This window comes from Tursiops truncatus, chromosome 10, assembly GCF_011762595.2.
Source record: "Tursiops truncatus isolate mTurTru1 chromosome 10, mTurTru1.mat.Y, whole genome shotgun sequence".
Lineage (NCBI taxonomy): Eukaryota > Metazoa > Chordata > Mammalia > Artiodactyla > Delphinidae > Tursiops > Tursiops truncatus.
In genome coordinates this window covers 73543527-73557100 of record NC_047043.1, presented here as the reverse complement: position 1 = coordinate 73557100, position 13574 = coordinate 73543527, and the positions used below count along the sequence as shown (strand labels likewise).

Below are 13574 nucleotides of genomic sequence, written 5' to 3'. Positions count from 1 at the left end.
CCCAGGGAATTGGGACTTCACAAAGGTCAAGCACCTACTGGCAGAAAAACTGGACTTTTCCATGCTGCAAGGGATTAAAAAGACGATTGGTATGCCTGCTACCACTTCTGAATCCTACATCCTTGACAGGCATGACTAATCACTCACTGCAGTCCTCTCAGCCAGGTGCCCAGGCCGTCTTACAATCCTCAACCCTGCGCTCCAGCAACCTGTACCCAGCAATCATTGTTGGCATATGCCTCGAAACCATTGCTGTACATGTACACTTTATAAATCAATATTTATTTCTTAATAAGGGGTAGTTATTTACGTACAGAGATACATTTTAATCATAAGTCCCATATTGAATGCTTGTGTCTTATACATCTAATATGTAACTATATAGGAAAGAAATGTAGTTTTTCTAGCATATTAAAGTACACTAATTAAGACCCAATATTACTTTTGTTGCCAAGAGGAAAGAGCCACAATGTATACATTCTGTACAAAATATTGAAGAGGAATGGACTTGACTTTTGTAATAGAATCCCTAAAGCTTTTTTTGTTGTTTTTAATTTTTAGGATTATGTGTCTGATGTCAGGCTACTGTAATAACTGGGTATTTTTAAACAACTCCATTTTAAGACAGTTTCTTCATTTTAAGTATCTAAATGATCTTTTTTATAATGTTACTTTTTAATCTAGAAAATAGTTCTAATCTTATGATGGTTACTAAGCAACCATTAAAAAGAAATCTCAATAGATTTTTAAAGCTTCTATTTACTTAAGAGGGAGCAGTGTGTGGCTTTTGCACACTTTAAGTCTCTTGGCCATAAGTGACAGAGAGGAAGCATAAGAGGGGATGGGCTTTACCTGGGTTGTGGTTGGGATGGGACAGGTGGCCTTAGTAAATTGCTTGCCTTTCATTTCTGGGATTCCACAAAAATCACAAACAACAAACTAAAGCTAAAGCATGTAGAGAAAAGGGTCCATGTTATGAGTGTTGAAGGAATCCAAAGAAAGACCCGAGAGACTCTGCTAGATTCAGGAGGCCACACCTGGATCAGTTACTTTGCTGAGCGTTGGGTGATCTTGATAGCCCAGCCTGGCTCATGACCCTCGCATCAGCCTGTGTGAGAGAAGAGTTGTATTTGACCACCTAACCAGGACCACAACAGGTATAAGAGAGGAGCAGTTCTGCAAAGGAAAAACAGAGTGTTATTGTCAGTATGGGGAAAGGATGCTGGGCCGGAAGTAGTAACAGTCTGTTGTAGGCAGTGTTGTTTCATGTCTGACTTCCCGTGTGGGGTGGTGGTGGAGGCAGGGCGTGGTGGGGGTGGTGTCCTGCTTTTGCCTCGTTTGACTCGGGATCTGTGGCTGGCTTGAAGCTGCAGGTGGAGCAATTCAGGATTTAAGGAATGGGAACATACACAGTCAAGAGAACTAAAAAGCACTGTCATCCAGCTGTAGGACTGAGATTTGCAGTTTTATACTTTAACACAACATATTACATGAAACGGGGAATGGGAACAGACCCCAAGACCACAGAGCCTTTCTTATTCTTGAAGAACCTGACTTGTGTCTGGGATTCTCTGTCACTTTTGGAAATAGTTCAGGGTGATGTTTCTGCTTTTCTTTCCACCACTGAATAGTTTCAGTATAAATTGACTTTTCAAAGAAGCAAATGTTTCATACAGGAATAAGTAAGTGTCACAGAGAGCACTTCGTAGCAGATGATGATTAATTGTGCCTTTTAATCATAGTTCCATTATGATATGAAGCAGTCATGTCATTGGATCCATTTCACTTAATGAAGGTTTAGCCCAACTAGGAGCATATTTGCATTAATGAGGCATCACAGGTTATTAATTGAAATCTAATAACAGCTTGGACTACTCTAAGTTTGCATTAATTGGAAACAGAATTGTGGATTTATTGGCAATATACTTCTTGTCATCTTAGAGAAACGATTCCTTAATGGGATATAAAGGCCATTTTTGTACCAACTGGAATTCCCGGTTCTTCTATGTTGATTGTATCTTAAACTGGAATAACCCTTCATGACTGATTTCTAAAGTGAACTTTTTGGTAAGCCTGGTACCATCCCACCATGGTCTGTTTGGTCTTTGCCCTGTTCATCAGCCAACTACTAAGGGAAGGAATATGGAATGAGGTGAGTGTGGGGCGAGGAAGGAATGCTCTTTGATGGCACGTCTGTCACTGACTCATCTCCCCAGGGAGCCCTGCCTTGGCCCCCGTAACCAAAGAAGTTCCCTTCGTTAGGCTCCATTCGTGCTTCTGTTCATTTCCTCTATAGCACTTTCGGCCGATTTTAACACCATTTGTTTATTTGCCTTTTGTCTGTTTCTCTCTAGTGTGGCATCTCTAGAGAACAGGAACGGCATCTGCCTTGTTCCTCATTGTATCTCCAGCACCGAGCGAAATGTAGACGGGAAGTAAATAGTTGCTGGATGGTTAACTGTATCCCGGCTTGGGCTGGAAGAACCTGGGGAAGGTGAATTACTGTTGAAGCTACATAATCTTTCCGTGCAGAGTTTAACCCCTCGGGGTCTAGGACAGAATGATAAAATGCTGACCTAAAAGTTACCCTCCATTCATTCTGTGCCCTTGGCGTTTCTATTCCAGAAACTTGGCCTTAGGATATTGCTGAATTTAATTGAGTCTGGATTGGTGTCCCTGAGATGGGGCGGCAGTGGGGGGGGGGGGGGGGGGGCAAGGAATAGAAAAAGTCCCTTGGTATTGTGTCTCCTGACAATTGAGTGAGAGCTGTGTTTTCTAACACTTCTTAAGTAAGAATTTTATAGAAACCAACATTCATAATAAACCTCAAAATAGAATTTCAATGTAATAATTGACACTTTCGTTAAAGCTCATAGAAACCAAACAGGCAGACTCAGCTGGGTGTAGCATTGAGGTTACAGGAAGATAATTTTAGTTGGAGTTGAGAGTCTATGCAGGTGGGGGGTAGAGGATTAGCGCTGGGAAAACTGGGACTTTTTTTTTTTTTATGGTGAATTGTCTGTGGCGCTTACTGTCCTTTCACTTGCTGTGAAATATGGGAATACGGCACGGTGGAAAGAGCTTTCAGCAGGCCATTGGAGACCCAAGTCCTAGTCTAAGCTCTCTCACTTAATAACTGAGAGACCAAGGGAAAGTCAGTTTCCTGAATCTCACCTGGAAAGCAGACATCTGTGTTGTACACCTTACAGAATTTTTGTACAGATAATCGAGGAGGATAAGTAAATGCACTTGGTAAACTGTAAGACAAACGCTAGCGATTGTTATTATCCACATGCTGGCTCAGGAGCAAGAGTAGCAGTGAGAGAGACCTTCCCAGGGGCAGCCTGGATTGACTCTTGGCTAAATAGAAGTAGCAGTTCTTATTTTTTCATTATGCCAGACATCTAAGATTTCACCTAGCTTTCCCATGGAGCGTTCAGAAATCCACCACCACCACCGCCCCCCCGCTTTTTTCTTTTTTTTTTAACTCGGAAGTGAGCGTGAGTGATACTGAAGTTGTGCCTTAACAGCTTAAAGGTATCCACATTAAAGCAGTGAGATGCAGTGTTTTAAACTGCCCATTTGGAAATGATTTTGTTTTTAATTTTTAAATTGAAGTATAGTTGACTTGCATATTGTATCAGTTACTGGAAATAATTTTTTAAAAATCATAATGCCTCATCATAGACAACAGTGAAACTTACTTACTGGGCGTTCCCATCCCCTGCTGATGGGGTACGGAAAGCCCACGCAGTACAGATTGAAGGCAAAGCAATGTGTAGAAGACCATGTTGGTGGGAAGTTGAGGCAGATTTTTAAAAGAACTACCTTTTGTAGCTTTTCAAATCTACTTTTGCTGTGCTGCATTTGGGTTCAGAGGAATTCTTAGAAACTTCCTGGTTCTTCTCTTGATGGGGAGCCTGTTAGTTTATTCTCTGTTTGTGTTTTGTGTGAAAACTGCCTGTGGGCAGAAAACTGCCTGTGGGCAGCAAAATCCATACACGTCTTATGGATACATGCCCTGATCTTTTACCCCTCTGGAAGTGGCTATGACCTCCTCTCCCTCCTGGAGATATGTTTTTTTTTTCCCCCTCTGGGTTGAGGTATTGCATTACTAATATCCCAAAGAATGTTTTTTTTTTTTTTTAGATAAGAGTGTAGTCACGTTATTTAAGATACCAGAAACCAGTTTGTGTGTATGTGTGAGTGTGTGTATACTTCCTACCAACTAAGGGATGCTTTTTCCTATTATACAGTCTCAAAATAAAATCACCTTGCCTACAAACTTTTAAATATGAAGTATGCTTGCCTTCCACTGAACACTGATGTTAACCAAGCTATGTTACGAACAGTTGCCTCTTTAACCACGTCAATAGATCTAGTAGTATTTGAACATTGGTTTATCTTTGGATCATGTATGGCATAATTTATTTATTCATTGATTCACTCATTCATTCACCAAGTATTTGTAGAGTAACTTGTATGTGCCAGGCTCCATTCTTTTTGCTATGATTCAGCAGCAAATAAGACAAAAAGTCTTGTGCCCACAGAGATTACATTTCAGTGGAGAAGACAGATAATCAACAAGTCAGCAAGGAAATAATGTAGTTGCCGATAGTGATGTGGCCTATGAAGGAAATAAAACAAGGGGATAGTGAGTGTTGGGAAGGGATGATGGTTTTGATAGAGTGTCCAGGGATGAGTTTTTGAAGATATGATATTTGAAGTGAATGCAGCAAAGGGGGAGGCCTTGGAAAGATCAAGGGGAAAAGTGTTCTAGGTGGTAGTACAAAGGCCTCCAGGTGTGAAAGCTTGGGATGTTGAAGGAACAGGAAGAAAGCCAGTGGGGCTGGAGCTTTGTGAGACTGGTAGGAATTGAGGTTGGATGCGTAGGCCTGGCCAAATGAAGTCAAGATGACCTTGTAGGCTCTGATAAGGAGTTTGCAGTGGGAAGACAGTGGGGAGCGTTAAGCAGCGGTGTGATCTGATTTGTATTGTAAAAAGAATTTGATGGTGTTCTGTGGAGAACAGATTATGGAAATAAGTTTGGAAGGAGAGAGACTGGCTGGCTAGAGGCTTTGGGAATAATTCAGAAAAGAGGTGATGGTAGCTTGGATGTAATGTTACTGGTGGAGATGGTGAGAAGTGATCAGAATCTTGATGTATTTTGAGGATATTGTACCATATTATATAATCCAGGAATGTGAACTAATATGATCAAGTCCTATTACACAATTATATAGTTTATATGCTGACTTTAGAACCTAAAGTTTGGCTGCTAGGACCATACTATTCTTAAATCTGACTAAATATGTGGGGGATGGGCAGAATTACAAAGCTGTGATGACTCTCATGTCCAATCCCTTGCATCACAGTTCTTTAGATACGTTATATTCCCACTAAAACATTGAAAAGATGCCAGTACACAGTCATCCAACTTTATACCTGACAAAATACAATATTGCCCTGTTATCCTATTATGGCCTATGGAAAGTCTGTAAGTCCATTGCAAAGTAAATATTAGTTCATGCTGATTTATTATTAAGTTAAGCATTATATTTGCATGAGAGAATGACCAAAGCCAGATGAAATGCCAAGGTAGAGATTTCTGGGTTTCGTCCTGATGACTTAAAACATTGCCATATGCTAGTTAGGGTAGGGGCAACAGAGATTGACTTCAATATATTTTATCCCTAAAGAGAAATTATAGTGTTGTATTCCTAAAGCCCCACTTAATGCTTGAAGGTCTTCAAACGTTGTCTGGACTAACCAGTGGGGGCATTATGGCTGCAGAAGTTCCAACAGAAAATAATACACTTCTTTTATGACAGATCCTATAGACTTTCTTAGAGTCACTGGGGTTGGAATGGACTGGATCATGTGTCTACCTCTCTACAAATGCCTGCAGCCAGGGGACTGTGATATGCCTATTGGCATATCAGACACATTCTTGATCCCTAAGGATGGAACCCTACTTACAGACTTTGAGTATCATTGAGTCCCCAGTTGATGCCAGGCATGTTGCTGGAGGAAGGGGGAAGGGACTCTGGGGAACAAGAGATGTTCACCACCGTGATACAGTGATAGCACCGTAGCATCCTCAGGCTGCCTGCCCTCCCTGAGCTATCCTCCAGAGACCACGCAGCTCTGGACCCCTAGTTAGTGTGGCAGAGGTATTTTGCTTGAAATACCACAAGTCCTTTTTATTTGCTTTGTCCTTATAGGGGACAAAGGAAATGAAACTTAGAGAGAGATAGTTCTCCAAACAGCGCAGTAGAAGAAATGCATTTTGTTTTCAACAGAGCCCATCAATGTTGATCCCGAAGAAGCATGCTGAAGAGTATATTCAATAATCCTCTCTTTCCAGTGGTTTATTGTGACCCACATACAGAATTCCCTCTTGGAAGTTGACATCGATGGAGCCTGTTTTCATAGCTCTCCTGTCTAAATCCTATTACATAGATGCCATAAAGTGAACGGAGAAATGCTGAAGAAGACAAAGAAACAGCAACTTAACTGTATTCTAATTCTCACAGCAGTGGTTTCAGACCTTTAAGATCCTACTAGGTGAGTTGTTTGAAGGAGCTGGTTTTGAAAAAGGGTTTTGTGTCCAAAGGGAATATTTTACCCCATATGTCAACAACTACAATAAAAGCATTTCCACAGTGGAGGGAACCTTTTCTAGGTGGTAGAAGAGAGCCCACTCTAGGGATTACTGTTACATGTCCAAGGTCAAAAAACAGTAGCTAATGAATGCAACAGGGAAGAAGAGGTGGCAGAGTGAAGATTAGGGTCATGTTTATGCTTTGTTAAGGTTAAATTTATTTTTAAGTGAGAAATTCTACCTTTATTCAAACAGTCCATACCCAAGAATAAATGAAAATATACTTAAATAGCCCATCTTCCTCTTCTGAGCATGGGCTCTAAACTCAGGCTCTAAAAGAATCATAAGGTCTTAATTCTGCAAAAGGTAACCCTTGATTTCAGTTATCTTTTCCTGCTGGGGACCCTGACAGGTATGTGTTCTTTAGAGCCAACGTAGTATGACCTGTCAATTCAGATGCCAAGTCTGATTACTTTGCCCATGTACACAGTCTGGTATATCTCCCTGAACACATTTTTCCACCTAATATTTGTGGTTTTAAGTAAAAGATGCTACTGTGACTATATACGATATTAGCAAATGGTCCAAAGGTGAAATTCTAACAGAAAGGCCAAGTGTACTTTAAGAGGATAAAAATAAAATACGCTGCAGCTTCCCCTCATCTGTCCCACATACCATATCTATTTCTCACTCGGTAATGCTAGGAAATGTTTATTTTTTCCCATCTTGAAGCAATTGCCTCATCGCTGATCTGTTGAAACTATTATTACATTTAACATACTTTTCCTGTATGCCATGTATTTATCCATATAGCATGCACAGTACGGGACCTTGGGTTTATTAATACACATAGTAATATGATAGTATATTGATGAGAGAACTGACATTTAGCATTTTTCTAGGGTGCCATTGTAATTGAAGGTAGAAGTTTATTTTATGGCTTGTCACATGACCATCTCATCACTGGCAGTGAAATGTTACTATCTTAAGGTCCTCCTCTTAGTCACAGCGAGTACCATGTGTCCCTTTTGCTGCCTCTGTTAATCTGGCACACCACATACGAGGGATAGTTTTAGTATTAAATTCCTACAGGGAAGCCTCTTTATCAATGAAAACACTTGGCGATAGTTGAGTTAATCAGAGCCTTCCAGCCCTCTTTTCCACTTTCCTAATAGTGGGCTGGCTAAGCACTCCGGCACCATGGTGATAGACTTGAAAAAATTAATAAATGGGCCTGGCTTTGTTTAACTAATAATGAGCATTCCGGATGTCATTTCGCAATTGCTACATCCTTCCCGTGGCACGTTAAGCTATAGCAGGCATATTCTGGTAGCTGACTTGATTTAGTGGTACAGAGAAACGGTGGAAAGGTGGCCTAACTCTACGCCTCTGTTCTTGGGGAAAAAGCTCAAGTTTTCTTTGTTGTTTTCCTGCCATCTTTTTGTTGCTCTTGTTCTGTTGTTAATAAATAAACAAGAATAAATAAATAAGATTTCAAACAAAATGAAACTCTGTGGACAAGCAGTAAACAGCTATCCAGGAGAAAGCCACAGGCTTCACGTGATCCTTCTTGTCTTGGATTTGACTTAACCTCTACGTGCTCACGAGCCCAGCCGCTCCGCGGCATGTGGGATCCTCCCGGACCGGGGCACGAACCCGTGTCCCCTGCATCGGCAGGCGGACTCTCAACCACTGTGCCACCAGGGAAGCCCCAGTGCCTCACAGTTTGAGAGCAGGATATATTAGTTTCCTTCTAAGCGCAGAGCTGCTGAGGTCTTGTCTCTTGAATCATTGGTGAGACGTGTAGTTATAAGTTAAGAGTTTTTATTCGTAAAATTCAACCCGCTTTACTTGGCTGGCTGGTGAGATTGTTTCTACAAAGCTAGAGACTTCAAATCTTTCCTTTAGCTTCCAGTCCTGAAAGAGGTTTTGCAAACATTTGTTTGTTTTGTTGGAGGCTTTTTCCTCCTGGTTGGGCTCATTAATACCTTTTTGTGAGTACTATTCTGCTTTCTCGAATAGTTTTTTCTAAACAGCTTTCTCTGGTGGAAAATCCAATTTAGTTGCAAGCAATATTACCAGTTCTGCTCCTTTATTTTTCCTTCCTCATTTGAAAGAAAAATAAAAGATTGTGTGTCCAAATAGAGGTGTACAATTTATGGGATTAGCACTTCTATTAATAAATTTATGCAGCAATTGTGTGTCTTCACATTTTGAATCTATCCATGACTGAAGACAGCTTCTTTATGTTGCAAAAGCATATTTTTCTTCAAGACCCATCTCATTTTCTTGGATCTTAAGCTCTTACCCCAAATTTCCATCAAAAGTGGACACGCGGTAGAGAATTCTGTTTTACGTACCCAGAGATGGAATAAATGTTGCTGTAGATTTAATCTTAGAGCTGTTGAAACTTAGATGGTCCTCATGATAGTCATCTGCACAGAGTTTCTTAGTACTAATCTTTTCTCATTTCAGATGAATTCTGCTTAATACAAATGATTTGAAGGTAGCTTTCCTGATTCTCTTTAGCTCTAAAACTGGGTGATCAGATATTTTATTCCTTGGCCATAGTGTTTGGTTCTAAGAGGGCAGATCAGAAGCCAAGTTATTTATTTAACATCTTTATTGGAGTATAATTGCTTTACAATGGTGTGTTAGTTTCTGCTGTATAACAAAGTGAGTCAGCTATACATATACATATATCCCCATATCTCCTCCCTCTTGTGTCTCCCTCCCTCCCACCCTCCCTATCCCACCCCTCTAGGTGGTCACAAAGCACCGAGCTGATCTCCCTGTGCTATGCGGCTGCTTCCCACTAGCTATCTGTTTTACATTTGGTAGTGTATATATGTCCATGCCACTCTCTCACTTCATCCCAGCTTCCCCTTCCCCTTCCCTGTGACCTCAAGTCCATTCTCTACGTCAGCGTCTTTATTCCTGTCCTGCCCCTAGGTTCTTCAGAACCAATTTTTTTTTTAGATTCCATATGTATGTGTTAGTAGACGGTATTTGTTTTTCTCTTTCTGACTTACTTCACTCTGTATGACAGACTCTAGGTCCATCCACCTCACTACAAATAACTCAATTTTGTCTCTTTTTATGGCTGAGTAATATTCCATTGTATATATGTGCCACATCTTCTTTATCCATTCATCTGTCGACAGACACTTAGGTTGAGAAACCAAGTTATTTAGAGCCCTGCTGACCACATTCCCCTGCTGTCATCTTTGCCACCATGTAATGAACCTGAGAATGAAATCAGATGGAGCAAAGCAGAAAGGGGAGGGGGAGGTGGGGACATGGGGATAGTTATGATACTATCTGAGTACCTGGATAGTGGTGTACTGGAGCTAGCTCATAGCAGCCCACAAGGACCTTCTGTTAAATTTTCAGGAATTTTGTGAGCTGGTTGATGACATGGTGGTAGCTTGAAATTGGCAAATGCCACAAATCAGCTCCCCTGTATTAAGAAAGAAAGAGAGAGAGAGAGAAAGAGCAAAAGTAATGAAGGAAGGAAGAAAAGAAAAGAAAGAATATATTGTTAAACATTTCCCAACCACCACTGCCTGGGCCCACCTTAAATAAAATCACATGACCTCTTGTCATATGAGCTAATTAGCTCCCTATCTCCCCAGCCCGCCTTTATTTTACTTAAATTAGTTTGAGTTGATTTACCATCACATGTAATATGTAGCCACCCAAGTTATGGCTTGGCCAAATTTTTTTTTTTCTGTTATGATAAACATCTTTCTTTTATTTTTATGTAGAAGATAAAATGAGGGAACCAATACAGCTATTGGTTAAAAAGCTGCACACTAAAAAAAAACAAAACAGAACAAAAAACTGCATACTTCTGTTGGGTTTACAAAATATCTGAAGGAAGTACTACAAAATTTCTAGAACTTTTTGATGGCTTACTGTAAGAATCTGATAGATTCACTGTCTTTGGAGAGCCTTTAAACAGCAAAGGGAAGGAACAAAAAATTTTGCTTTGTGAATCAGTGGTTACAGTGTGAGGTTAATAACCTTTTAGGGAAATACCTGGGCAACAGGGACTTCTGAGATAATAGTGACTTTTATTTCGTTTCTGAAATAAATTTGACCAGGATGAGTGTGGTTAAGAAGTTGCACGTTGGGCCGGTAATAATCGGTTGAATCAAACTGCTATGTCACGTAGGCCCATCTCTTTTATCACTTTGCATGTGTGAATTCTAAGTTTGCTTCAGTTTCTGATAATTGGTGAATATTGTGGAACAGAATGCACATCTCAAAAACTGCATGATTTTCAGGGATTTAGTTCCTTTAAATAGTCCCACAGTTCTGCTTTTAGTCATCTGAGTTAAATTTGAAGCAAAATGCATAAGAAATGCTTATATCCAGTGTTCACTGGGTTTGAATTTAATTTCTAATGATTTATGGCTGGTTATTATCATGTGTCCCACATGCCATTGTTTGAAAATCATTAGATACTATGCAAGCCCAAGTGGTGAAACTTGTACATAATTTACATACAATACGGGTGCAAAATCTGTCATCTGTTTAATTGCCAAAAGAAGAAACAAATTTTAAATTAGACAAAAAAAACCTTACATGTTCAACAGTGCAATTTCTTATAGCACTGAAGTTTGTGGATTATTTTCAGTAGAAGGTAATTCAGGGGAGGAAAACATTGTAGGTTGTCCATCTGACAATGAGAGCATAGGAATAGGATTCCCTATGTATCAGAGTTAATTAAAGGATAATGTCGGGCAATTGGACCACAATTCTTTGAGACAACCTGGATCAGTGGGATATTCTAAAATAATATCATTGGAATTGAGGTTTTCTCTCTCAACCAGTTGGACAATGTTCACAGTGTATCACACTTCTTTCCATTTACAAAGTGCTTTCCGTTTGGCAAAATATTTTTACAGACCAGTTGAAATTAGGGAAGCTTTATGTTTAAGAAAAAAATTAAAATGTCAGTCAACCCAGATAATGTTCAAGACTTACATAAAGCAAATGGTAATCAAATATATCTATCCGAATTTTGCCTGCTATCTCCTCTTAGACAAGGAGTGTCTGTGTAACCATAAGTCACTTCAGGGTACCTGTCTGTAAAAACTGTGAAAGCAAAGGGCAAATGGGTTGAAGAAGGGGGTAAAAAATACCCATCTTCCTGGGTTATTATGAATGTTACGTAAATTGAATGGAAAAATTCCTGCCTAGTGCTTAGCACATTTTCTTGCACGTCCATACTGATGAATAGGTGTTAGCTATTTTTATTGTTATTATATAGTTACCAGCCTTGCTCATGAGAATCATAAGCTATGGTTAACTAAATAAATCCCTACTGCTCCATTTACTCTGTGCACTCTGGAGAAAGCTGCCCATGTGACACACCACCTCATCTTGTATCTACACAACTGTTTGGAACGTAGGTCCTTGTGACTTTTAAATAGGCATGTATTTGGAGATTTCGATTTTTCTGTCCAACATCTTCATATACATAGCATCTCTCCTGAGCGCCAGGCACAGGGGCCACTTGTCATGCCCTGTGCTTCTTTGGAAGCTGTTGGCCTATCTCTTAAGCATATAACCTACTCCCCTGTCACATCCCGCCCTCCAGTGAATTTTGCTTATGAATTTAGAGACTGATAATCTCAAACCTATCGTTCAGTTTTGGTGGCTATCTGGGCACTTTCATTGGTATGGTGAGCAATAAGCAGAAATTTTATTTTATGTATGTTAATTATTATGGGTGTCAGAAATCATAATAGTGAGGGCCATCCGTTTATACATTGAAGCTGTGAGGATGTGTGCTGATAGGCTCTATGTTGCGTTTTATCTGGGCGTGGTGATCCATTTAGAATACATAGTTTTGGCTTATAGTTGCTAATGCGTACACTGCCTCAAGAACTGTCATTATTCGGTTATTCTATCAGTTTGCCATTGCTGCATAACAAATCACCCCAAAACTCAGAGATTTTAAACAACCACATTTGTTATTCCTTTTGTCTTTGTGTATTATCTGTGGTTTGGCTTGTATAGGCTGGGCTCAGCACAGTGGTGACTCTTCTTCACACTGCATGGTCTGATTCTGCTTCCTGTCTTTCATCTTCCTTAGACTAGCAAGCAGACTAGCCCTGGCATTTATGTCTCGTGCTTTGGCAGAGATACATTAGGGCAGGCAGAAATACTTGAGAGCGTTTAAGGCCAAGAACTGGAAATTAGTACATACTACAATTTCCACCGATATGTTAAGGCCAAAGGAAATCTTAGAACCAAGTTCAAAGTCAAAGTGCAGGGACTACATGTGGACCCAGAGGTGGTGGTACCGATATGGATGCAGAGATGGGTAAAGAATTGAGGCTAACCGTGTTATTACCATGGTTATTAATTATGTGCCCCCCAGAGATACCTTACATTTGTTGGCATTAGGTCTGTATGTTCACTGTTTCTCACAAAATCAGTACATTCTTCCTGGATATTTAGTGTATTTTAAGTTCACGGGTACTGAAAGTTGTGCTGCAGACCCAGTTTTCTGTCTTGTGTTATAAGTTAGAAAAACCCATTCCTCCTTCCTTTGTCTCTCCTTTACTCCTCGCTGTAGTATCACACTCACAAGACTTTGCTTCCAACACTGCTGGTCACCAAAATGTGTGGAGATTTTCCCCCACCAAGCAATCCTCTGCGACATGAGCTGAGTGTCCTACAATTTACCTCAATTCTGATGCTGTCTACCTGGAGATAGTGTTGGATCCCACAGGTTACAGGCTCAGTCCCGCAAGACTGCCCCCTCCCACTTCACATGCCAATCTCAAGTAGTAGGTCCCCAGGTTACCCACAATTTCTTCCTGACTTGGCAAAATCGGAGGTTCCCATGACCTACTCCTACTTTGGATTCCATTAATTTGCTAGAGTGGCTCACAGAGCTCAGGGAACCACTTACTTTTATTTACCAGTTTGTTAAAGGATACAGATGAACAAC

The 13574-nt window shown here is 40.3% G+C and overlaps 1 protein-coding gene across 24 annotated transcripts in view; it reads left to right on the top strand.

Annotated features, from left to right (window-relative positions):
* Positions 1-13574, top strand: part of FHIT (fragile histidine triad diadenosine triphosphatase) — a 1451419-nt gene that overhangs the window by 1047162 nt on the left and 390683 nt on the right. The window contains exon 1 of one of the 24 annotated variants that reach the window (XM_019947669.3): positions 6380-6518. The exons of the other annotated variants lie outside the window; for them this stretch is intronic. Coding sequence (XP_019803228.1) covers positions 6485-6518 — 34 coding nt within the window. The 5' untranslated portion in view covers positions 6380-6484. Of the gene's footprint in view, positions 1-6379; positions 6519-13574 lie in introns of those variants that run through there. 24 annotated transcript variants of the gene reach the window in all.